The sequence below is a fragment of the Sciurus carolinensis genome, chromosome 7 (assembly GCF_902686445.1).
Source record: "Sciurus carolinensis chromosome 7, mSciCar1.2, whole genome shotgun sequence".
NCBI classification, from domain to species: Eukaryota; Metazoa; Chordata; class Mammalia; order Rodentia; family Sciuridae; genus Sciurus; species Sciurus carolinensis.
In genome coordinates, this window is record NC_062219.1 from 32,177,588 (window position 1) to 32,205,359 (window position 27,772).

Genomic DNA, 27,772 nt, shown 5'->3' on the forward strand with positions numbered 1-27,772 from the left:
CTCTCCTTGAAGGTTTTGCTGAGCTCGGGGCAGGTCGCTGCCAACCGGGAATCGGAGATGCCAGGGCCGGGCTGAGCTTTGGCAACCGGCCAGTCGGATCGTGGGAGGTTGAGTCTGAGGGCAGCGGCTTGGACCTGGGGGAAACGGCGGTGTCCACGCGCCGCGCATGGACGCGTCGGGGCCCCTGACTCCTGGGGGGCCAGGAGGTGACCGGGAGAGCAGGGCCGGGCGCGCCGCGGTGGCTTCGGGCCTGTCTCTTTAGCCGCGATCCATTTGGCCTTAGTGTGGTTTGTTTCCGAGAGATTCGAAAGGCTGGGGCCTGACATGGGGTTCAGGCCAGCGTTTCTTTTTCTGTAAGGGGTAAAGTTTGAGGCCTGGCTATAATATTGTACCTAGTGACTTTTTTCCCATAGCTCTGCTTTTAAGCTTTGTGTGTTTAAGAATGCATTCAAATAAGTATACCATTATACAAATGTTAAGCATTATCTTTTAGTATTCACTGTTATTCCCCTTTCTTTTTAACTTTCTCTCATTTCCCTTCTTTATTTACTCCAAAATTTTTTACAAAGATTCCCAAGACTTCCCCATGTTGCACAGATTTGCTTTCTTCTGGACTACAGTGGCAACGTCTGGGAACAAATAGAGCAAATTGAATATGTTTTTCTTTTCTTTTTTCCTCTGAGAATCATTTAATTTAAAAAGGGCAAATGGATTTGCTGAGATGTTTGAAATTGAGTAATTAATTGACTGGGTGTCTAAGTTAAATGACAATTTAGCCCTGGAAGCCAGTGTTAAATGAAGTGATGCAATAGACCAGTAACTAGTTTAAAAAAATGGATTGAGTTAACAGATTTGTGGGACTTAACTTTTCAGAAGTATACCATATTATTAATTCACCATTTGAATGTTTTTGGCTTACATGTCACGTGACTTCAATACTGCCCTAGAATTCCTAATAAACAGCTCACATTCTATGCTTAAAACATTATTGTGTCCATATAACTTCTGAAGCTAGTAACTTGAGAAAATAAGGAACATTAATTATACTTTATAGAGTGATACCCTTTGGAGATCCCCTGCTACTCATCCTTTTTCAAGGGATTTATTAAAGACCAGGGAAATACTTTATAGTGAAGGCAAAACAGATGACTGGTAATATATACATTCATATTCTAACAGATGGTAGTGTATGAATGGAAGTGATATGTTTTCAATATTGCAGTGATGTCCTCCAGGATTGTTCTTTATTTGGTCACGTGTGTTATATTTAAAATAGCCCTCGATGTCACTAGATACAAGTGTCTTCAGAGTACATTGTTTGCCCAGAAATGACACTTCTGTATTTCCATCCATAGTCCCAATTTCATGACTATAAATGCAGTGTGTTTGCATTCAAGGTGATGGCCCTTCAGAAAGTTCAAGAGAGACACCCAGACATCTTTCAAGAGAACAACTGTTTGTACTGATATCTGCAGCTTCCATGAACTTAGGTTCCATGATGGCCTATTCTATCCTTGGGCCCTTTTTCCCCAAGGAGGTAAGACCCTTTTGTATCCTTATGAACTCTAATTTTTAAAAAAGCCTTTTGAATTATTTTATAGTATGTAAAATATAAAAATCTGCTAATATAGGTAATATATAGAATTTCAATCAAATGAATATTTCTTTTAGAATGTTTAATACCAGGGGAAAAATAAAAAAGGAAACAAGTCTAGAAAGAGCATTCTTTTGGAAGGTAGTTCACCTAAATATAAATGACCTTTTGAGCATTACTTTGTTTACCACGTAGTTTAATAAATCTTTATTTGGGTTTGCAACTACAAAAAAAAATGAGGTGCTTTGAATAGTTGAGATTTAAATGTTGTACAACAGGTCTCTATTAAAAAAGGACATAAGACAGTGATGTGTCCACTTACTGGTGTTCTGATTTACTAATATTTTAGAATTAGGATATTATGTTCCAGTGAATTCCCTTTTCTGATTTGAATTTCTTGTAGACTGTAGTCGTGTGAAGAAAGAATTCTGATTATTGTCTAGTTCTCTCTAATCATAGCCTTTTCTATGTGTTAGGATCTATAGAAAAATGTCACAAAGAAAATAATCCCTGGAGTCAGGGGTTCAATATGGGATGAAGGAAACCCCACTTGGGCAAGTCGAAACAGTATGTCCATGTGTTTTATTTTGTTCACTTTGCCAAAGTCTTGGGCTTACAGTATCCTAGCAGTTTCTCAGCCCTCTATCTGCCTTGATGACATGTAGTCCTTCATTCTGTATGCTATAGAAGAGAATAAAGTGGCTTCTCTGCTGAAAGAACAATGGGGCTCTGTACCCATACAGCCCTCTCTGGTTTTCACTGCATGTTCCCACCCACTTCCCATTTGGTGCCTACCACAACCACAGAAGGAGGGTAGAATAGCAAGAATCTCATTGTGCTACAAATGAAGAAATAGTCTCAGCAGTTAAGTGACTCTCCCAGTTCAGTCCTATTCACTGAAAATTTAGTAAGTTCCTACTCTTAAGTGTGACAGGTTAGAGAAAAAATAATCAAGAAAATGGTCCTCTAATCTTATCTGTTCATTGGGAGTGAAGACATATGACAAGAAAGGTTTTACACTATTTGAATAGGCTTTAAAAAGAGGATGCCCAGAATGTTATGGAACTCAAGAAAGAGGATGGTTGATTCTGCCATGGGCAGGTGAAGGTGTGGTATTGAAAGGGACTTAACGAGATAAATCTAAGGTGGGTCTGAAGAGGTGGTGGTGTCTAAGGTGAACACAACGGTAAGGGCATTCCAGGTAAGTAGAGTCAGGAGAAGAACAGAGTGAATGGTGTGTTCCTAGGGAAGGGCAGACAACTCAGTGTGACTCGAGCCTAGCGGGGAGTGACAGCTGACAGTAGGCAGAGGATCTGAGGGGCACACAGCAACAAGAAGGCCAGGGTGCGTGGAGGCATGCCAAGGGCCCCGTCACTGGGAAGTCATCAAAGGTATCTGAGCACAGTGGTCTGACCAGACTTGGGTTTTGTAAAATAATGATGGGAGCTTCTGAGGATATTGAAGGAAAATCCAACCCAAACTGTTTCTTTTACTAAGTACTCACAACACAGATCACTTCTGTGGCCTCAAAACGGGTGGGGATTTCTTTCCTCCAGCTAGGGAGCAATTCTGCAGCCGTGAACACCATCTAGTTGTCCTCTAATGTCAGATAATGTTCTGACATTATCTATTTGACATTATCTATATTTGTCTATTATATTATTATACATTATATTTGTACATTATATTATTTGTCTATCTGACATTATCAGATCCCGTAGTTTGAGAGCGAGGTACCCAACATTGCCACCTGCCTTCTTATGCCAGTCATTAGCCTTAGGTTGTTTTACCTTTGATTCTGGTTAGCTGACTATAAATTTGGGATTCCATATCCCCTCCTTGGATTCCATAAATTTACTTGAGTAGCCACAGAATTCAGGAAAACTCTTATTATTATTAAAGATATAGATGAAGAGATACACTGGGTGAGGCATGGGAGAAGGGGCATGGAGCTTCCGTGTCCTCTGTGGTCACATCACCCTCTAGGAACCTCCATGCGTTCAGCTGTCCAGAGGTTCCCTAGACTCTGTCCCTTGGGTTTTTATGGAGACCTCATTGCACAGGCCTGAGTGCTTATAGATTGGGTGGAGAAACCCAAAAAACCTGTACATTCTGTTTCTTTTTGGCCTCCCTGTGCAGCATTCCTACTCCAGGGGATGGGACAGGACTCTCTGGAATGAGGAGACTTTTGTGACCTACTATCAGACAATGTAGGTCAGAGTTCTAAGCCAGGAACCGTGGATGAAAACCAAAATATATGTATCATAATATCACAGAACCTGTTGAATTAAGATGGAGATAAACTGGAGTAAGTGGATCAACCAGTTAGAAGGGAATTTCCTGGTCCAGTTGAAACTACTGAGTGAGCACAAGTAATGTCAGTTTTCTCTAAGTGGAACAGGAGCAAAGGAAACCCAGATTGTGAGTATGTGTATTTAAGTTTTTCATTGAGCTTATTTGCCTATAGGGGAAAAGGCTGAAGGAAAGAGGACACAGGAGAGAGAACATTCTAGCTTTAAAAACTGTAGCTATGAAGATCAGCTCTCCCTTTTCACTCCTTATTAAAAGAGTGTAGTCACAAATGCATTGGTAAAATCTTACCCTTCCTCTGCATCTTCTGTCACCCTGTTAGTCAAAGCTAACTGAGCAGAAAGAAACAGGTCACTCTCTTTAGTTCAGGTATAAGATTCTTGTAGTCATCATTTTTCTGGCCATCCTCGTCCTTTGTCAGATGATTGCACATGAATTAGAAATTGCTTTCAAAAGCGGTCGTTGCGTCTTCTTTTGAAGCAGGATCCATGTTACAGAAGTGGTGTTGCTGTTGTGGCATGTGGCTCTAGGACATCCTGTGTAACCGTTCCGTTTCCAGTGTGGATGTGGGAACATACACATGATGAAAACTATGGTGGTTCGAAAACTGTGTAATCTTTGCAGGTCCATGTCCTCATCCATAAATGGGGTCAACTAAATATATGTCACTCATTTATTTGTTAAATACATGTAGAACATCATTTAGTGGTGATTCTGGCTCATGGTAAAGGTCCAATAAATACTAGTTGCTATAACCATTATTCTATGTTTTCTGCTAGGTTCTAAAATTAAATACTTATCAGATCTATTAAGCAACGAATTTGACCAATGAATGTTCTTAATGACTCCTTTGAAAATATTTTTCCCTTTGCAGAACCTGACCCTTGTGTAGTAGAAATGTAGACTTCAAGTTCCAGTCTACGTATAGGATGATCTTTTGCTAAGATACCATTAAAAGTATCTTAATAATGAGATCTTTCTTGTCTCCACAACAGTATCTCATGTGGTTAGTAGAACTTGGAAAGGGAATGGCCAATTATGAAGCCCATAGAATATTAGATTCACATTCTACCTAAACAGTTACTTCAGTGCTGTGGGCCTATCCTCTACCCCCAGTGGCCACCAGGTGTCTGTGGACCACATTTGTGGTTGTCTTCCTAAAAGAATGATGTAGGCCTTCCTAAAGTTTAGCTTACAACAGTCAGTTCACCTATCCTGTTTCGTGGTATGACACTATGAGAAATATAGGGCTTATTTAAAGATGTGTAGACTGACATGAAAAGAACATCCTTGAAAAAGACAGGATTAAATGACAATGATATCTTATGTGGGAAGGGATGGAGAGATTTTTATCTTAAAATTGTAGTTCAAAAAGGTAAAGAAATGCAGTGTTGACTGTTGTAGGCAATGGATTTTGAAGGGTGTGCAAGTGTACGCTAGCTTTCTATATTAAAATTATTTGAAGCACTTGTGAAAAGGATGAATCCAAATCGAGCTCTTCTGAACATTAAGCATTTGCTGCTGGCGTGATGCCTAACACATGGAAGATGCTCGATAAAAGACTGCTGATTGAGAGGACAGAGGTGTGTCATTCAGGCATTGAGCATCATAATATGCTAAGTTGCCACTCTTATCTTAAAAACATTAAAATCGTATTTTAACTTCTTATATTGCTGGAGACAGAGCTTGATATAATGATTTGCCACATTTCCAGGGTTTCAAACATTTAAGAAATCTTTTTTGTATTTTTATATATGAATTTAGTTATGCATTACAATAAGAGCATTTCAAGTTCAAGAGTAGATTCAGGATAAGTACTGCATCATCTATAACCAATTTCAGATCTCCTTGATGGAACAGGTTTCACACATTAATAATTATAACTTATGGATGGTAAACTACCCTACATGTTTCAGGAGAATGTAGAGTGTCAGGGAACTTTTTTTTTTTTTTTTTTTTTTCATCTGTGTTGTGGATGTCAGAAGAGAAAACAGTCTTCTCAATCTGTCAGGCACTTGGTAAGAACAGCAGAAGCAGGGTCAAGACTGAATGGACTTTGGTATGACCCACATCCCAAATAATGGAATTTCCTATCCTTGATTTTTTTTATGGACAAGTGTTTTTGGATTTTTTTTTTTTTTTTTTTTTTTGGTGGAGTACAATCCTGTAACTAAAAAGGATACTAAAAAGGAAGTGTGTCTAAATCAGCTGTTTCATCAGTCCTATGACTATGAAGTAGAGCCCAAATTTCCTCATCCAAGGTATTTTGAGTTGTTTATGTTCTTTAGTTCTGACTTTTGCTAACTAAAGGGAACAATTCTTTATAGACATGGTGAAGTGAATTATTTTCATGTCAGAGACTAGTTTTTATTATCTAAAACTTCCCTTTTAAAATAATAATTTTTGAAATTACTCTTTAGATGAAAGTCACGAGAAGATGATGTTCTGATTGTGTATTCTTATTTTCCCATACTGATGCTATTTTGTCTTTTAAACTTTGTTCCCATTTCTGTTTGTTCAAAGGCTGAAAAGAAGGGAGCCAGCAATACCATGATTGGTATGATCTTTGGATGTTATGCTTTATTCGACTTGCTGGCATCCTTGGTATTTGGAAAATATGTAAGTATTAAAATTCATATACACATTTTAATTTTTAAAAATTGTCAAATGAGCCAGGTGTGGTGGTACATGCCTGTAATACTAGTGACTTGAGAGGCTGAGGCAGGAGGATTATCAGTTCAAAGTCAGTCTCAGCAACTTAGTGAGATCCTAGGTAAGTTAGGGAGATCCTATCTCTAAATAAAATATAACAAAAGGACTGGGGATGTGGTTCAGTGATTAAGGGTCCCTAGGTTCTATCCCTGGTACAAAAAAAAAAAAAAAATGTCAAATGAAATGTTCTAATTTACTAGTCTAGAATTACTATGGATATAGAAATAAGCACCATTATAGTTTTTTTAAATTCTACTACCTGTGACAGTTCCATCCTCAGGGCTGATTGGTTTTTAACTCCTTCCATATCTGCATATTACCATCCATTCTTTTTTTAAAGAGTTATTTTAATATCGTATTAATTATACGTGTCTTTCCCAATTTAAAATTTTCAGATACAGTGGATTTGTTTATATTAATATGAACTTGTAGAAGTAATCCATGTATCACTCTTGTTTGACATTTATTATAGCTTGTCCATATTGGAGCAAAATTTATGTTTATAGCAGGAATGTTCATCTCAGGAGGAGTTACAATTCTTTTTGGGTAAGTCACTTTCTCTTATGTTTGAAAGTTTGAACACGGTTCATCTCTCTTCAGTTTAAAATGTTAATGGCTTACTGAACTGATCAGTACTCTTACTATCTATTGAATGACAGCATACAACTAAAGGTGGGAGGTGTTGGGCGAGCAGAGAACAGGGATCCAAGAAATCATCATTAAACTGGCTACTGAATGTAGGACTCTTGTGACTATGAAAGAAACATACTTACTTTTGAGTCACAAATATGTTCTGGCTTAAGCAAAAAAAGTGAAATTTCTCTTACCCAAAAGAATCTGTTCAAGTTGGGTACAGTGGTGAACTTCTGTGATTCCAGCTGATTGGAAGCCTGAGGCAGGAGGATCGCAAGTTTGAAGCCAGCATGAACAACTTAAGCAGACCCTGTCTCAGAAAATAGAATGGAATGACTGGGGATGTAGTTCAGTGATAGAGTGCTTCTGTGTTCCATCCTCAGAACAACAAAACCATGTCATCAGAAGTCTTTCTTAACTTTCTGACTTTGCTTTCTCTTCTTGGGTAAAGTCTCCTTTTTCAGTTGCAAGATGAACAGCTCCAGTAGAGAGTGCCCTGTTTCTAATAACTTGTTAGAGTCACAGACAGGAGTCCCACTGTCGCCATCTTTGTTCACGGCCCATCCCTGCATGGTGGCCATTGTAGGGGAAAGAATATTCTGCTTGGCCAGACCTGGTCACATACTCACTTTAAAGCATAAAGCAGAATGTTTCTTCCCCTTACTGTTTTAGGGAAATGGGAAAATGAGTGCCAGAGGCAAAACAAGTGTAAAATTCTCAAGCTTAGAATCCTTAAAGGAGCAACATAGTGGCAAAATCTAGGAAAGAGTTGTGTACATACTTGGGGAACATAATGGAATGATAATAACATGAAGAGATAAACTCAGAAAACCATTACATTAAATGAAGTAAAAAAAAAATAAATGAAGTCGATTTTTCTTTTTTCTTTTTCTATTTTTGGTGGGGGTCTTCTATTTTCTAGATTCTTTCTTTTTTGAAGGTGTAAGTCCCATCATGAGAGAAACCTGCTAACAAGAGTCTTTTCTGTGATATAGGTCTTGTCAGCATGCTTCTATGCATAGTCCACCCTCCATATCTGCAGGTTCAGCAACTGTGAATTCAGCCAACTGCAGAGGGCAAATACTTGAGAAAAAAAGTCTGTACTAAATATGTGCAGATTACTTGTCATTATTCCCCAAATAATAAAGCATAATAACTACTTACATGGTGTTTACATTACATTAGGTATTATAAATAATCTAGGGATGGCTTAACGTATATAGGAGAATGTGTACAGGTTATATGCAAATACTGTGCAATTTTATATAAGGGATTTGATTATCCTTCAGGGCCAGGGATCCTAGAATCCATCTCCCATGGATACCTAGGGACAACTGTATTCCAAAAAGGCCTATTTGGTACTATCATTCAAGAGAACAATTGTGTCCGCAGTAAAGGGCAACAAAACTGTCATCTTGACTCAAACCATAACAACAATAAAAAACCAAAAAAACAAAAAACGAAAACCAGGTGGGAGGTGTTCTACTGAAAGTATAACAAAACAACTTTATAAACAATTCCTGTTCTAAAGAGGTTTATTCTAATACTTATGCATAATATGCTACTTTTTACAGTAAAGTTAAAATTATAATTGTCCTATTCCTTTTTAGTCTCTTAGACCAAGTTCCGGATGGACCCATATTTATTGCTATGTGTTTTCTAGTGAGAATAATAGATGCGTTAAGCTTTGGTGCAGCAATAACTGCATCATCTTCGATCCTCGCAAAAGCTTTTCCAAATAATGTGGCTACAGTTATGGTATGTAATTTATACATTTTTCTTACTTTCCTTTGAGTGTGGCCCAAAATATTTGTGCAGATTGGGCCTTTCATGTTAAAGCTGGCATCCATCTTTCTAGACCTGCTTTTCTCCACTCTTGTGTTTTTGTTAACATTTACTCTGATTTTTACTCTTGGCAGTAAGGCTGTCAAAAGAGTGTACTGTTAGTGGTACTTAGGTGCTCTTCCTGGTCTTAGAATTCCTTGAATGGGTCGTTTGACAGGTAAATGTGGCTCAGACTAACTATTCTCTTCGCCACTTTTGTTAAAATCGCCTGAGTCATGTCTTGCTGTCTCCCTGTGACCAAGATGGTGGGAGAGATGCCTGGGGGACTCCCTGCTATAGGAGTGATTTTCCTAGTGGCAAAATACTTAATTCATACTAGAGTCTTTCCTCCACTTTTCCTAGATGAAAGAGGTTTTAAGCATATCTTGAAGTCCTTACATGCTTCTGGGCTGTCCAAGGAATACCCTCTTATTTGACACAAATTCCAGAACCTGGTGGCCTTGTATTGACATCCATTCTTGTGTATCATCTAGATGAGTACAGACATGGTATTAGAAGCATACCAGATTCCTGTCCCGGCTCTGGGAAGCTGCCTTTCTGACCCCATGAGGTTTTCCCATGGCTCCCTCTCTGTGCCCACATATCCCTGCAGGAGACCTGTGGTCTACATATTGGACCAAATGCTACCTTCATATAATTGTTTTCTAGAGTTCAGACTCTAATCAGTTTAGTACCAAGGATTCCTCATTTACTCATTTAATGCTGTCATATGAAAATTTTTACTGTCAAACTCTTTTCTGCATGAATGATTTTTTACTTAAGCACCTATATTCCTAGCTGTATAGGTTCATTTTAGATTTTATAGCCATTTGATCTGCTATAGTGGCCATGGTGACAGGCATACCATTTACATTTCCTAGAAATATATTTTTCAGAAAGGATTCAGAAGAACACTAGTTTGTCAACCTGCCCTGTAAAACAAAATTTGGTGGGTAACAAGTTTGAAGTGTGCTGTGTGCTGTCCTCAAACTTAAGAGATGTCCAGTTCACATTAGTGTTTTAAGGCTTTGAGAAATCCTGTAGTAAAGATACGTTAATTTGTCCGTGGAACCACTTTTTCTCAATAAAACGAGTTTGCAGCCAGTCTGGGACACACAGTGAGTTTCTCTCTCAAAAAGAAAAGAAAAGAAAAAGACAAAAGAAAAGAACTTTTAAAAATTTCCATAATCAATTTTTTATGTTCTAAATATTTAGACTCAATTGAATTTGTGTGTATGTATAAATTGTGAAGTACAGAGTTGTTTTTTCAAATAGTAACTTGTTAATTTTTCAAACGATATACATTAACTCATTTTTCCCCCATTTTTAGGGAGGTCTCGAGGTATTTACTGGACTGGGACTAGTAATAGGTCCTCCTTTAGGTGGCTTTTTGTATCAATCCTTTGGCTATGAGGTGCCTTTTATTTTTCTGGGATGCATAATTCTGCTGATGATACCACTCAACATATATATTTTACCTAGTTATGGTAAGTCCACATCCTATTACTTATTTTAATAATCTTGAATTTATTTTTATGCCTTTGTAGGATACCAGTTTACCAGATATTCATTTTTGTTTCATGTAATTGCTAATGACTCTTTAGGGCACCCTAAAAGAACTGATTCTCTTTACATAAATGTTGTAGGCAATTAGTTTATAAGAATTATTGCATATAACCAATTCCTTCCCCAACCTTTAGTGCAAGCAAATATTTAATTGCTGTTCATAACCCATCACCATATGCAATGCCTACCAGAAGTTTTCTTGGACTGAACTAAATATTCACATCAAGAACATCGAGAAGTTACTGTGGAGCTGGGTATGGTGGCAAACGCCTGTAATGCCTGTGGCTCAGGAGGCTGAGGCAGGAGGATGGATGTTTCAAAGCCAGCCTCAGCAAAAGCGAGGTGATAAGCAACTCAGTGAGACCCTGACTCTATTAAATACAAAATGAGGCTGGGAATGTGGCTTAGTGGCTGAGTGTCCCTGAGTTCAATTGCCTATACCAAAAAAAAACCAAAAAAAAGTTACTATTGGTCACTTGCTGCCCCATCATTCCTGGGAGGCTGTAAGAGAGGAGGACAAGGCCATTTCTTCATTTCCAGCAGGTTTTGAAGCTGTGTGGCATAGCACAGTGGCAAGGACACAGGTCCACATCAGACAGTAATGGTTTCATTACTCATGCTGGTTTCAAAGCTCCGTGCCCCATAGGAATCTCCCTGCCCTGTGATAAGTGCATGGTATTGCTTCCAGGTGTCCGTGAGGGACATGAGGATTACAAGTTAGCATGCTCAGGGAGGCACAAAATAAGGTGTCCTTATCAGGTCCTTACAGTTTTATCTGTAGTTTCTTTTGGCCAGATGAAATTTATGAGTCAGGGTTGTTTATTTATTTAGGTACTGCAGGGGAACCCAGGGATGCTTTACTACTGAGCTGCACCCCCAGTCTTTTTTTTTTTTTTTGAGACAGGTCTCACTAAGTTGCCCAGGCTGGCCTTGAACTGGTGATCCTCCTGCCTCAACCTCCCAAGTCACTGGGATTACAGGCATGTGTCACTGCGCCCAGAGAGCCGTGGCTATTTTTGTTATACTCAGCAGCAGAGAACAGAGCCAGAGTCACATTGCTACACTGAGCTACAGAGTGGTGTTTGTCTTTCAAAGTGAATGACACTCTTGCTTCTGTAGTTGAGCATCCTGGGCTGCGCTCAGGTTTGCTTGTTGGCTACTTGACTAATAATTAAGAAATTGACACCAATTAGATTCTCATGCAGCAGGAGAAAAAAATTTTGATAACTCTTCATCATACCAGGTAATGAAAAAGACTTTGCTAAGACCCCAATCCATGGCAGAACTAGGTATTAGTTAGGACTTCTGTGATTAGGTGTTAGGCTGGTCTCAACATCTGTTGCTCCTGGAGGTCTGGTTTGCTCTCCTCATCACCTTCCCTACCCCTCCCCATTTGCTATATTTTTCACCCTTGTCTATTCACCAACCTAGTTACTTCATACTTTTCCCTTTTCTTTTTCTATTATTTCTCAATTAAACTTTCCCTTTAATTGAACTTAAATTCCCAATAGCTATATTTTTATGACCCCCCGACAAAGTTCGACAAATTTTCTCTTTATCAAGAAGGCTCCTTTATTTAAATTGAATGGGAGAAAAAACACACTAAAAAAATGTCCCTAGGGTTGATAGTATTAAAATTTGTAAATGCAGATTTAGGTGTTCCCATGTAGGAGTATTTTAAAAAATTGTTATTTAGGAGAGTTTTTGCACAAAGTTTGCAAGTTAAACTCATTTTCTTCTGATATTGACAGACTTTGGTATTCTACAAGTTCTACCCACTTATTCTAGACCTGTGGACAATGTGGCTTTAGCTTTGGGTGCTAAGCGTCCCTGTTCCAATTCTTTAGACCTGCTCAGTTTCCTCCCTGTAGAGTCTAAAGAACTTATCTAAAACAGAGTCGTGGATATGTCAGTCTGTTAAAACTTGGTGGGTTCTCCCCCCCACCCTCAGAAGAGTCAGATAAAGATACAGCTGTGATGGGAAGGAACTTCTTTTTTGGGGACTTCTTGTTTGAGCAGAAGGAAGACAGCATTGAGCCAGAGAGTGTGAGTCTGGCTCTCTGGACAAAGGAGAGAGCCAGTTTCATTCATATGAAAGGACCGTTTGCAGGGGCGGGCTAGAGTCTAGGAATTTTAATTGGTTTGGGGCACATGTTCTGAGGTGTTTTCTTTGTGGGTCCTGGGCAAGCACTTTAACCTTAAGAGAGGTGTGGTTAGCCTGAGGCCAGAAATTACATCTTTGTAATTACATCTTTGCCTTGTGATAAGGACGAGTTGCTGTAGTTGTTAAGGTATGTGTGTTGAGGAGAAAACATGTCACTTGAGTAACAAGTTAAGAGTCTGGGAATTTGCTGTTTGAGTGACTCCTCAGGAGTTTTATCCTTTGTAAGAATTGAGGCAAGAGGTTGCCCTGACTTTAATGATGCACCTGGTTTCTGAGACCAATTGGTGGTTGAGAGTGACTGAGAAGACAAGGAAAGACACAAGTCATTCTTTTTTGTTTTTGTTTTTGTTTTTTTTTAGAGCCTTATAGTTGTACATAGTAGTGGGTTCATCTTGACAATCTCATACATGTATGGAAATCGATTTCCATTCACAGTTCCCCTATCTGCTCCCCCTTTTTCCTCCCACCCTACCTCCCCTTTCCTCTTCTCCTTCCTCTACTAGACCTCCTTTCACTTGTCTTTTAGTTTATGTTTGATTGCATACCATACTTTAAGTAGCTAACAAGCCATGAGTTAAGGTCTTGGGAGTGCATTTGCTCTTTTCCAGGGGTGGGAGGATTTGACTGTCTCATTCTTACCTCAGAGTTTTTACTCCCTTAATCTTAAGGAGTGCTGCTCTTCATGGGGGTTTCTGACTTGTTTCAAATCCTCTTATTAAAATCCTTAAATTCAATAAGTTCAAGAGACCAATTGTACATCATGGAGACTACAGTTAATAACTATATTTTGTATACAGTGGTTCCCCCTTCTCCATGGGGCATATGTTCCAAGTCCACCACTGAATGTGTGAAACCACGGATGGTACCAACCCCTATACACACTCTGTTCTTCTTACACATACATACCTATGATAAAGTTCAATTTGTACATTAGGTATAGTAAGAGATTTAACAATAATAACCAGTAATAAAATAAAACAATGATAACTATACTATAACAAAACATTTAAAACTTATGCATTATTTCTGGAATTTTCCATTTAGTGTTTTCAGAACACAGTTGACCATGAAGAACTGAAATCTCAGAAAGCGAAACTGCAGATAAGGGGGGACTACTGTACTTGAAAATTGCTAAGGGAGTAGATTTTTAATGTTCTCACCACAAGAAAATAAGTATTTAACCCATATCTTAAATAACTTGATTTAGCCATTCCACAATGTATACATGTTTCAAAATATGTACTTCAAAAGTATACACAATTTCACTCCTTAGTTTAAAAAAAAAATCAAAAAATTCAGAAGTGCAAACTTTATCCTAATAGCCACTAGGAACTGTTAGATTTAGGTACTAGAGTCACACGCTGTGGAATCTCTGCCTCCCGCACTTCCCAACAATTCCTTATACTGTAAGACTTCGTTTGTATCACCTCTTCTGGGGAGTTTTTCTAAATGTTCTTGATCATCGGACTAAATGTTGAGAAAGTAACGCTGCAGTGCTTAGATATTTGTCTTGCCCTCCAACACCTGAGCACTCCCCCGCCTCCCCATCTCTACCTGAAGCTTCAGGACAGGCATTGCCAATCAGGGAGACACATCTCTCCAAGAAGGATATATCAGAATTTGGAGGAAACAGAGGGAGTATCCAGGTAGCTTTGAAACACTTCTCAGGTAATTCTACTGAGTGTTCCTTGAAGTTTTTATTACTCGGTCAAGTTCAATCGATGAAATAATTTTGTGTTCCTTTCCATAGAAAGGTTACCATTTATGTCATAATGGTTTGCTTGTGTTATACCATAACCCATACTACTTTTTGCATGTACAATAAAGGAATCTTTAGTAATTCATATCTTAAAGATGAATAATTAATATCCTTAATATGTAATTCAATATTCACATCCAAGTCTCCTAGCTAGCAATACCTTACAGAGCCACATGGTGGTGCTTGTTCTCTTTCTAAATTGAACTACATGCTGTTTCTGAAATGAAACTTGGTGACTATGCTGAGATTCGCTTCCCTGTTAAATTGAGAAACTAGCATGAGGTTTAACATTATCTGCTATATCCTGAAAAAGTCTTAAGCATAGCGCTTAAAATAGTTGAACTGCACCATGAATTTTTTTGTACCTTGTCCTGTACTTAGTCATTGTTCAACAAGTATTTTTAGAGTAATGAGCTGTGCTGAGTGCTGCTGGAGAAATGTAGATATATGAGGACTGATCCTGGCCCTCAGAGAGCTTCCATGTTCAAATCCAGCAAGGTCTCTGGATAGGATCACTGTGGCCACCTCTGAGTAGCCCCCTCCGCAGGGCCACAGAGTGATCTCCCTGAATCACACGTCTCATTCTCATTTCCTTCCTGAAATCCCCAGTGTTTCTCAGGCTTCTTGACCTGGATCCCAAGGTGCTCCATAATCTATCACTGCATCTTTCTGCAGTGTGATCTCTGCCCACTACCTTGGTGTCCTCTGTATAATCTTGATCTTCCAAGTGTACTTTTCCTCTTTCATTTTCTCACACATAAAATAGTCCTCCCTTACTTCTAAGTCTTTGAATAACATGCCTGGAATATTCTTTCTCCCTTCTTTACTTGCTCATCTCAAGCACATTCTTCTTTTTTTAAAAATTTTTTTGTAGTTGTAGATGGGCAGCGTGTTCGTTTATTTTTATGTGGTGCTGAGGGTTGAACTTAGTGCTCCACACATGTGAGGCAAGTGCTCCACCACAGAGATACAGCCCAAGCACATTCTTGAGGATCCAGCTAAGACATTACTACTTTAAAAGTCTTTCTAGTGTCGCCCTCCTAGGCATTATAAGACAACTCTCTCATATGCTCACACCCCACCCAGATCTCATGCTTGCTGTCTTTACCCATTATTGTAACTTTTCTGCAATGAGAGACTCTGGATCTATCTTACTTATCCTTGTGTCTTATTTGTCTTTGTGCACCCAATGTTTTGCATGATTCCTGGTTCAGTAAAAATTTTGCTTAGTAAGTTAAATGGGATAGGAAAGTTATTGGAACAATAGTAAACACAAATGGAAATATGATTTCAGTGCTAAATTTTGTAGTATTGGTTGGAAGTGCAGTAGGAAACCAGCGGAAGGTAAAATTGGTAAGTTAGGGCTAGAGCTAGATCATATAGCATGAATAGAATTTGAAAAATTAGCAAAGAGATAAGAAATGAGCCATGCAATATTAGTGGAGGCTAGGATAAAACCATGCCTGATGCCTGAAACAGTGAAGAAGTTGGGGTTATTATTGGGAGAATGATAGGAAATGAGATGGTAGCTCATTTGAATTCATACCTTGAATGCGAAAAGTAATTCACGTAAGATTCAGTAGCACCCGTTTCAATCTAGTGTTTGCTTTACCAATAGAAAAAAAATGTTATGTCCTTTTTTTTTTTTTAATTAATGCAGGTTGCTCCTTAAGCACTCATGTATTCCTCCTTAGTAAGGCACTGGTGACGCTTTTCCCTGCATCAAATCAAACTTTGCACATTCTCTTACATCAAGTGGAGGCCTTATTTCTAGGTTGTAATCTAAAACCTGAGACCCCCTTCTTCCACTCATTCTCTGATTCCAGTTGATTCTTTTGGGGTTTGGAAAACTAATCACTGAGCCATATATCAAACCCTTTTTTTTTTTTTTTTTTTTTTTAATTTTGAGGCAGGATCTTGCTATGTTGCTTAGGGCCTTGCTAAATTGCTGAGGCCAGTCTTGAATTTGTGATCCTCCTGCCTCAGCCTCCCAAGTTCCTGGGATTACAGGCATGCTCACTATACCTGGTGGGAAACATTATTCATAAAACTGAATGTGGCCTCCAGATGTACAAAGGTAGATGACCTTAGATGAACTCAGAGGTACAGCAGTTATTTTGATTACCATATAAAGATGGCCTGACCAGTTTTACTTTTTAAACTTTAAGTTAAAAGATAAAGAGATGTGAGTGCTGTGATTTATTCCTTTTTCCATTTTTACTCCAGAGTCTGATGCAGGTGAACACTCATTCTGGAAACTTGTCACTTTACCCAAGGTTGGCCTGATAGCCTTTGTTATCATCTCTCTCAGTTCCTGCTTTGGCTTCCTTGATCCGATTCTGTCTCTCTTTGTTTTGGAGAAGGTAAGTAGCCTGAGAGTCGAAGAGCTCTCCTTTGTCACAGGTGGATATAATTGCATGCTCCTGAGCCTTGCTAGGCAAAGACCTTAGTGGCCCTGAAAAGGAGGTGGACTGGGAGCTGTACACCAAGGTAACCTGTGCCTTCCCTCTGTGATGTGATTTTAGTGCCCAAAATATTGGTCTTTCCAAGACCTTACTCATGTCACTATAGGTCTGACTTGGGCATCGTCCATGCTGCTTAACAAGGACCTGTTTCCTGTGTTTGTTTGAGTTCCAGGGAGGCAGTAAAGGTATTCATTAACTCATTTGATGTGAGGTGTACTCCTCCAGAAGTCTCCCCTGGATCCCCTTACTTTTTAGTTTATTTGATATAATTAAGATAATGATGACTATAAACTGTATCAGTCTGGGATGGCAGAAAGGAACTAAGAATCTCCAGTACTACAGAATAAATGTTGAGTTCAAAAGTCTGTTGGCCTAGAAATTTGTTCTTATTTTTTTTTCTCTCTTTTGTGTGTGTGGTGTTAGGGACCAAACCCAGGGCCTTGTACGTACTAGGCAAGTCCTCTACCACTGAGCTACATCCCCAGCCCCTGCTGTTGGATATTTATGAAGAAAGAGAACAATGCAGCCAAATTCACTACCAAGTCTAGTAGTTAAATTTAGAGGCAAAAATACAATAACTTCAGCCCACGCTGTCCTTACTTAAGAAATTAAATAGCACAATTACTGGACATGTAAGTTTCAATGAAGTTTCTAATATGGTCATTTCACATGCTTACTGATCATTGACCTATTACATAATGTATGGATTAAAATTAGATTTTCTTATAATTGCACACTACCCCTTGAAGTCACTAAAGACAGTTTTGAGTATTTCACAGATAAACTTGGGAGACCTTGTGCTGTCCCAAGAGAATAATATGAAATGACCCTTGACCCGTGAGCATTCATGAAGTCCATAATGAACATAATGAAAATATTGTGTTTATGATTTCATAATTCATCCACATCTTCAGCAACATACCCCTTTGTGTCATTTTTCTGTGCTCTTAAAAAGTTGTGTCTACACACACACACACATCTGTAACATCTCTGAGAAACCCAAGTTGTTTGCATCTTAGAAGAAATTTTTTAAGAGATTGTGTTGCTCAAGAAAATATAGTGCATTCAAAAGGGAAGAAGAAGAGAGGAGGTTTCTCCAAAGATAACCATAGTTGACTCATTTGTGGCATAATAGGCTGGGGAGGCCCTGCTTATTCCTGGTCAATTGGCATCAAATCCATCTTGGCCTCAGGGTTGTTGGTGGACCTGTTAATACTCTTTCTCCTTCAAGCAAGTGCTGTTGCCCCATCCTGCTAGCCAATTCCAACCTAAGAAATCTTTAGACATTTATTTTCCTGTTTTTTCAATCAACATTTTAAAAATGGTTTTTCTTCTGATATGTTTTTTTAAATGTCAGTTTGCTGTAGAATCACTGGTTGACTAGCCTCCCAGATTAGGATGGCTCTACTCTTTATCCTTCTAGTCATAAAATAAGAAGAGGAAAATTTCGGGCTCTTATATCCTGTTACTTTCTAAAGGATTAATATCTTAACATGGGCTAATATTTGTCATACAAATTCACAAGTATATTGATTATATCTTGGCTCATTATTTAAGGAAAGCAAAAACAACTTAGATACCTCTCTCAAAGATAGCTGTATCAGGTTGGTAATATTATTAGAGTTCTATGAGAGTTTACTGTTTGAAAATTCTTTTAAAATGGCTCATTCTATATACTTTTAAATCACATATTAATATTCTTTTGAGAAGGACAAAGTAGATACTATCATCAGTGTTTTTCATACCATGGACTTCAAAGTGCAGTCTGTGGATTATGAGTATCACCAGGTGCTTGTTAGAAATGCAGATCCTCAGGTCCCATTTCCAAAACTTTTAAATCACAAACCCTAAGGCTAAGATCCAAGAACTTGTTTGAATAAGCTCTCTAGGTAATTTTTATGTACACAAAAACTTGTGAAACACTGGATTATACATTGAAATGCTATAATCTATACAAACTAAATTATTTTTTTCATATTTTTATTGGTGCATTATAATTATACATAATGGTGGAATTCATTATTACATATTCATTTAACTTATATGATTAATGTCAGAAGTTACAAAGCAAAACATCTAAGTCTTCCGATCTCTGGTTAGGACCCACCTCCTCTCCCCGCCCTGGAGAAAAAGTAATCCATGTTCAAAAAGTAAGACAAAAGTTAGGAAGAATTCTGTGTGTGTATTAGTAGGATTGTGGTAATACTTAGAGTTGAAGAAATGGCAGGCAAGAAAGGTGGCTGATTGTTCTTGAAAATTACTTAATCATATAACTTCAATGTCAGGTTTCTTTTTCAGTTTAATTTACCAGCTGGATATGTGGGACTGGTCTTCCTGGGTTTGGCACTTTCATATGCCATTTCTTCACCACTCTTTGGCCTGCTGAGTGATAAAATGCCAGTATGTACACCTCATTTATATCCAGGTTGCCTGTGCATGTTTAATCAGTGATCTTCCAACTATTCCTCTGTAACTCTAATGGACCATTGACTAAAAGTGACACACTCAGTTGGACTGATAAATTCCAGTGTCTTCTGCCCTGAGCAGATTCACTTTTAATTGCTTAATCTGGGAAAAGAGAAGTCTTATGTTAAAAGGATTATATTTTCTAAAAGAAAACCTTCTTTGGTGCAAAACAAAACAAAACAAAGATAATGATGTCTGTCTCATTCCACCATTATTCATATCTCCACCCCCTCCTCCCTCTCATTTCCTTCTACGTAATCCAAAGTTCCTACATTCTTCTTTCACCCCCCACCCCCATTATATATCATCATCCACTTATCAGGGAAAACATTCAGCCTTTGGTTTTGGGGGATTGGTTTATTTCACTTAGCATGACATTCTCCAATTTTACCCATTTATCTGCAAAAGCCATAATATTATTCTTCTTTATGGCTGAGTGATATTCTATTGTTTATATATACCACAGTTTATTTATCCATTCATCTGTTGGAGGGCACCTAGGTTGATTCCATAGCTTAGCTATTATGAATCAAGCTCCTATAAACATTGATGTGGCTGTGTTAGTATAGTGTGCTAATTTTAAGTCCTTTGGATATAAACCAAGGAATGGGATAACTGGGTCAAAAGGTGGATCCATTCCAAGTTTTCGGAGGAATCTCCACACTGCTTTCCAGAGTGGCTGCACCAATTTGCAACTCCACCAGCAATGTAAAAGTGTGCCTTTTCTCCTACATCCACACCAACATCTAATATTGAGACAGACATCATTACCCTATGCACATGTATTATTACATGAATGGTATGAATCTACATCGTGCACGACCATAGAAACAAAAAGATGTACCCCATTTATGTACAATGAATCAAAATGCAGTCTGTAAGAATAAAAAAGAAAAAAAGAAAAAAAAACTCCAGAATACATATAGGTGATTCTCACCATTTGTTAAAATTATGGTCTATAAAGTTGTCACAAACACAAAATTAGAAAATACTCAAGTATTGCTTCTAAGGGAATCTATTGATCAATTAAAAAAAAACAGATTGATTGAAGTCCTGGAGGTTTTGATGGGATTTGATCAGTTGAGAGATTCTCCTTTAGGAGGAGTAATTTAGGCAGTAATTAGTAATTTGGGGAATGAAAGGATTAGTACGTAAATGTGCATTGATTATCCCATATCCCATAGTCACCTTAACAGAAAATTCTGGTTTTTGTCTTTCAACTAGACTAACCTATTAAATTCAGATAACTAGTATACAAAACTAGTACCACTAGTCAAATCTCACATTTCTGTGGCTTCTTCTCTGGCTTTAGTACGTATGCATTTTCCCTTCTATGGCTTAGTACTTTTTTTTTTTTTTTTGCTTTTTCTCTTTTGAGTTTTTCTAGATATTTTCATTTTTTTCCTTTCATTTTTTGTTATTGGTACTGGGAATTGAACACGGAGCCTTACACATGCTCAGCAAGTACTCTACCAGTGCACTACACCCCAGGCCATTTTTTTTTTTAAATTTTGTGACACGGTTTTGCTGATTTGCTGAGACTGGCCTCAAACTTAGGTTCCTCCTGCCTCAGCCCTCCTGAGTAGCTGGGATTATAGGCATGCACCACCATACCCTGCTCTCCCTCTTCATTAGCTGTGCATATGTACTTATCAAGACCTACATTATATGAGGATTACTTAGTAACCAAAGTGACAAGAAGCTAGTGTCTTAAACAGTGTTTGGAGCTTGGTTTGAAGACATAGTCTTATATAACTGTACAGGTATTATACTCCTATAACTTTCAGCCTGCTTCAAACAATGTATAAGGAGTAATTTTATTGGATACCATCTTAGGCTGCTCAGACTGCCATAACAAAATATCATAAACCAGAAGGGCTAATAGAAAATAGAAGTTTATTTCTCACAGGTCTGGAGGCTGGGAGGTTCCAGATTCAGGTGCTGGCAGATTGGTATCTGGTGAGAACCTGTTTTCGGATACATGGTGTCTTTTCCCTGTCACTTCACATGGAAGAAGAGGCAAAGGAGCTCCCTGGGGCCTCTTTTGTAAAGATACTATGACCAAATCACTCCCAAAGTCTCACCTCCTTATACGATGGCATTGGGCCTTGGGGTTTAGTGTGAATGGGGGCGGGGCATGCATATTCATTCACTCTGTAGCAGGTACTTTTTCAGGACGTAAGTCTAGGTATTGTAGTTGATTGCCGAGTTCCTTTCAGTGGTTGCTTTATAAATTGCTCTATATTCAAAGTAGTTCATGATATGCAAAAATCTGCACTCCAGCCCTTCCTAAGGAATCCTTGTCCTTTACTTGACTTCCTATCCTGTGTTCTATTTTCCTTACTTTTGATTTTGTCATTTGCTTATTTCCTCTTAAATGTAAAGTTACATTATCTTCAGTGCATTTGGATTTTTGAATATCATGACTTGTGTTCTTTAATGATTTTTATAATGTTTGATGAAGGAGAGTCTTTAAGAGTTTCTTTGGATTCTTTCTCTTTACCAGCATCTAAGGAAATGGCTTCTGGTTTTTGGAAACTTAATCACAGCAGGATGCTACATGCTCTTAGGACCCATCCCTTTCTTGCATATTAAAAGGTATTTTTTTTTCTTCTATTTTAGACAAAATAGCATTAGGAATTGTTTTTAAAAGTTTTTATGCAATGCTAATATGGTTTAGTATTTAAAGCCTTAATATTTAAATAATCGCTTTGATTTAGACCTATATTGAATCGTTTGTTATACTGACAGTATTTTATTTTCCTAGAAGCTAGCATAGGTTCAAGCAAACAGAAATGCCTCAAATTTTTACCAAATGAGGAAAACACTTATTTTCCCTCGTTTCAATCTCACACTTGTTTGCGCTCACTTTGAAAACAGGATTTTTCCTTTGGTTGATAATTTTTAGAATATATTTTTGTTTTTCTTATTCTTCTTCCTCACTTCGGAGGCAGGGACCAAATCTTTTTTGTTTTGTGTCCCCTTAACATGTATTCGATGCTCATTAAAGCTCTTGTATATAATTTATTTGCTAAAGTAAGATGAGTTTTTCAGACATTTTTAGACAACTTCCACTTTAAAACATGGCATCATAGAAAGAGGGATTTCAGTGTCTTTCAGACTGGGTTTGAATTTTGGCTCTGCCTCTTAACTGGTACCATAAACTGGGGCAAACACAACTTCTAAGAGCCTCACTTTTCTAATGTATCAAAAGGAGCCAACAATTACAGTAACATCACAAGGATTAAATGAGATACTGCTCATTAAATAACTGGCATAGTGCCTGATGTGGAACTGTCTTTCCTTTACCCCTTTCCTTCTTTGACTTTGTTTGGGGTTAATTAAATTTCAAAGCCAACTGATTGAATGAACAGAGTTAGTATTGATGTTTTCACCACTTTTGAAAGAATTTTGTATGTTGGGAAGGCAGGTTAGCCTTAGACCTGTGATATATGTGACCAAAGAGACTGAGACATCAGATGGTGAATAGTTTATTTTCCTCCACAAGTATAAGGGACTGAAGGGTGATCCAACAGAACGAAACCGGGTCAGAGGGGAATGAGAACGAGGCCAGTCACATCATCTGTGAAACGAACTTCTCTGGGATCCTGCCTGTCTTAGCATTAGGTTTTGTATCTCTTAAAAATGCTAATGTTTTTTGTTTTTGTTTTTTTCCAAAACTCTTTTGTAGTCAGCTGTGGCTGCTGGTGTTGATATTAGTTATAAATGGCATCTCTGCTGGAATGAGTATTATTCCGACTTTCCCGGAGATTCTCAGTTGCGCATAGTAAGTCACTCTCCTCGCTTGAAGAGCTGGCTGTGAATAGCAGTGAGCACCACAGGCTTTCTTGAATTTTTTAGTTTTATAGGATATAGGATTTTTTTCCCTAATAGTAAATCTTTACGCCATAGAATGCATATATATGCATATAAATCATGTAAATAATTATAAAATCATGTCAATGGTAATAGACAGTATTATTAATACACATAAGGAAAGCAGGTTGAAGGCAGACGCTTGGCTTGGTTTTTGCCTTAGCATATATGTAATTCGGATAAGCCATTGCAAAATGGAAAGGCTCTGCACTGTGCCCTTTTCATGGAGGGGAACCATATTAGTGCACAAGGTGACTAGGCTTCTGTCACCTGACCATCATTCCTTGGTTTAATGGGCACATGGTTGAAGAACCCTATGTACTATGGTTATGCTGGGTCAGTTCAGCAGTAGTAGAAATAAGGAGCTGCCTATGTTTTCTTAAAGCTGCCCATTATTCCCCTTACACTTTCACCTCATTTTTTTAAAGAGTTTGCACCATTTTTAATTAATTTTTTTTTACTAGCTGATATCACTAGCTTAACTACACAAATAAGAGTGAATGTCATGAATAAATACAGAAACTTACTCTACCTAAATGTCCCATTAGATAAACATTTCCATTTCCAAATATGCGTGTTTTGTCTACTTTAAAAACTGCCAAGTATTCTTTTTTTATTAGGTTATTTTTTTAAAAATTTTGATCCATTGTACACAAATGGGATACAACTTTCATTTCTCTGGTTGTACACGAAGTAGAGAGTCACACCATTTGTGTAATCATGCATGGGCATAGGGTAATGATGCTTGTCTCATTCTCTTTCCTTCCTCCCCTCCCCTCATTTCCCTCTATACAATTCATCTTCTTCCATTCTTGCCTCACCCCTGCCCCATTATGTATCATCATCCACTTATCAGAGAAATCATTCAGCCTTTTTTTTTTTTGAGGTTGGCTTATTCCACTTAGCATGATATTCTCCAACTCCATCCATTTACCTGCAAATGCCATAATTTTATTCTTCTTTATGTCTGAATAATATTCCATTGTGTATATATACCACAGTTTCTTTAGCCATTCATCTATTGAAGGGCATCTAGATTGGTTCTACAATCTAGCTATTGTGAATTGAGCTGCTATAAAAATTGATGTAGCTGCATCACTGTGGTATGCTATGAATTTCTTTTTTTATATAATAGAAATAACTTATTGTAACTTTTGCTATATTTCTTTGTAAAATTTTTTTGGTGGTTGTTCTATGGATTTTAATATATATTCTTAACTTTCCACTATCAATTTAGGATAAACACTTTACCACTTTATTTTTTTTCTCTTTCCACATTTTTTATTGGCGTACTATAGTTGTACATAGTGATGGTGTTTGTTGTTACATATTCATCCGTGCACACAATATAGCCTTATAATTTGGCCCATAGCACTCCCCAGCACTTCCCTCTCCCTCTCTTCCCACCTCCTGATCCTTTTTCTTTATGATCGTCCTTTAATTTCCATGAAATCTCCACCACCCACCTTTAGCTTTTTTATTTTATGAATTTCTTAGTTAATTCTATATTTTATAAGCATTTGATGTGATGAAAATTCCTTCAAATTAGATTTTTTTAAAAAAATTTTCCAGTTCTGGGGATTGAACCCAGGCCTCATGCATGCTCAGCCCATGCCTTGCCACTGAGCTGCATTATTTTACAAGTGGAGTGTTCTTGCTCTTGCCCAGATTATCTGTGGTTTACTTAATGCCTCTATCATACAATTTTTTTCTTTTATGCAGGTTTTCCTTTTAATAATGGATGCCCTCATGTCTCTCTTTGCAGTGAAAATGGATTTGAAGAGGGATTAAGCACGCTGGGACTCGTATCAGGTCTCATCGGTGCCATGTGGTCAGTTGGGTGAGTCACTGAATTTCATCCACATCTGCAAGATGGAAAGTACCACCTCCACTGAAACTGAGACACCACGAAGTCAGATGAGCTTTCTTTTTTTTTTTTTTTTTGCTGTGCTGGGGATTGAACCCAGGGCCTTGTGCTCACAAGGCAAGCACTCTACCAACTGAGCTATCTCCCCAGCCCCAGATGAGCTTTTTAAAGAAAAATTGTTGGTTTAAGGTAGAACCAGAGGTCTAATCTACACCTTCAGGCTCCCAAATCTAATTATACAGGAGACGTGAAACCAAAACAAAATGGTCTCACATGCTTTGTCTTATTTTGGTGATATTTGTAAGTTCTCTAAATGAAACCATACTTCGGATTTTTAAAATCTTTTTTTTTAAATTAGAGCTTTATGGTTATACATAGCAGTTGGGTTCAACCCAACAAAATCATGCATGAAAGTTGATTTCAGTTCATGATCCCCTTTGACCTCCCTCTTCTCCTTCCTCTACACTACCAGACTTCCTCTTGCTTATCGATTAATTTGTATTTGATAGGCCCTTTATGTACTCTTATCCTTCCCACTCCCTTTCCTTTATTTTACTCTATCTTCTGCATATGAGAGAAAACATTTAACTTTTGAGATTCTGAGTTTGTCTGTTTTCACTTAGCATGATATTCTCCATTTCCATCCATTTACTGGCAAAGGCCATAATATCATTCTTTTTAATGGATGAATAGAACTCCATTGTGTGTATACACACACACACACACACACACACACACACATATATATATATATATATATATACACACACACACATACATACACACACACACACATATATATATATATATATATATATATATATAAAACAATTTCTTAATCCATTCATCTATTGACAGGCATCTGGGTGATTTCATAATTTTGTCATTGTGAATTGTGCTACTATAAATATTGATGTGGCTGTGTCACCATAGTATGCCACTTTTAGATCTTTAGGGGAAATATGCAAGAGCAGTATCATATGGTGGATCCATCCCTGAATCTTATTTCTTTACTCATTCATGTGTTTATTTTTTACTTTCTACTATGTCAGAAGGATAACTATCTGGTAGCAATATTTATATGGTCAAGAATAAGTATTGAATTGAGTCATATTAGATGCAAATACTGAGAATAGAAAAATACAAAGGTTCTTTCAAATGTATCATCTTTCTCAAAATTTTTGAACATCATTATCAGGTAGCTTTTTGTTCTTTTGTTCTGTGGCATGATGCTGGGAATCCAACAGCACATCACACCTGCCAGGCAAGCACTCTACCACTGAGCTACACTCCCTGCCCTACAATTATTTTCTTATACCCAATGCTATGCCCCCCAAATTGACCTTTTTATTTAGTACTTATATTCCTAATTTAAGGAAGACCGGGGACGGAGGAATCTTACTAGCAATTATTTTTTGCACTGTTTAATAATTCTTTCCATTGTCAGTGCTTTTGTGGGACCAATGCTGGGTGGATTTCTGTATGAGAAAATTGGTTTTGAGTGGGCAGCAGCTATACAAGGCCTGTGGACTCTGATAAGTGTGAGTACACATCTTTTCCCCTCCACCCCCATTTTCTTTAGATTTTGGAGAAAGTTGTCATGATGGATCTACACTAACCAGTACCTTTCCTTGTGTTAAAGGGGTTAGTGATGGGCTTATTTTACCTCCTGGAGCACTCAAGGAGAAGAAGGTATGGTCAACTTTGAGAGTATTTTTTTTTTTTTCTCCTTTTAAAAGTCAGCTTATGGGGGTGGACAGGAAATACCATTTTATATCCATTCTTCTCATTAGCAGATTTCTGGAAACCCTGAGTCTCATTGCTTGGTAGACCTGTTTGCCATGTTTAAGGGGATAGTTGGGTAGAGATGTAGACAATGTTGTTGTTTTTGTGTTGTGTTTTTTTTTTTTTTTTTTTTTTTTTAGGTGAGAAATACTGAAATTCTCTTCTTTTCCTCCTCAATGTAGATCTAAGTCTCAAAACATCCTTGGCACAGAGGAGGAACGAGCTGCTCTCTTGCCTAATGAAATCTAGTCTTCTGAGTCCTGGATCAATGCAGAGTTGGGAGACAGATGCTGGTGGCTCTGCACATCACTGTTGGGAGCATCTTCGCAGTTTTGTACACAGAGCTCCATGGGGCCCCCACCACTCCCTGAAAGTGTCCACGTGCTTTTGGATGATCCTGTGTTGGGCTGTGCTTGAAGTGGCCCTGAAAGACTGACCAACTGAGCCAACCATATTTGAAACATTAATTATGAGAAAGGTAGTTGGAAACCAGCAAAAGATCGTGTTTTTATATGACCAAACTTGTCCTTGAAGATGCTGTTATGGACTATTTAGCCTTCTTATTTCCTCTGTTTACTTTTTATTCTGAGTGCACTGATTCTGTGAATGGAATGTACCTTTTTTTATTAACAAGGAAATGATTTGATTTGCTATATACTGAATATATCAAGATGACACAAAATACATAGAATAATTACTATGAAATCAGGTCTTAAAACATATATTTTCTCTGTGTCTTGAGATTTTTGTT

General features: G+C 37.8%; 1 protein-coding gene across 3 annotated transcripts; it reads left to right on the forward strand.

The window, feature by feature from the left end:
- Positions 1–27,772, forward strand: Slc18b1 (solute carrier family 18 member B1). 3 transcript variants are annotated; one of them, XM_047559422.1, is made up of 14 exons: positions 1–206; positions 1,398–1,537; positions 6,428–6,523; positions 7,089–7,162; positions 8,860–9,007; positions 10,404–10,560; positions 16,789–16,925; positions 19,326–19,427; positions 22,000–22,091; positions 23,185–23,280; positions 25,135–25,209; positions 26,684–26,777; positions 26,879–26,928; positions 27,204–27,772. In XM_047559422.1, exons 1-14 carry the CDS (start codon positions 167–169, stop codon positions 27,268–27,270), a joined length of 1,368 nt encoding a protein of 455 aa, XP_047415378.1. In that variant the 5' UTR covers positions 1–166; the 3' UTR covers positions 27,271–27,772. The 3 variants fall into 3 exon arrangements, with proteins under 3 accessions (XP_047415378.1, XP_047415379.1, XP_047415380.1); XM_047559423.1 differs by lacking the exon at positions 1–206 and adding an exon at positions 3,734–4,015 and having other exon boundaries at positions 1,401–1,537; XM_047559424.1 differs by lacking the exon at positions 1–206 and adding an exon at positions 3,871–4,015 and having other exon boundaries at positions 1,441–1,537.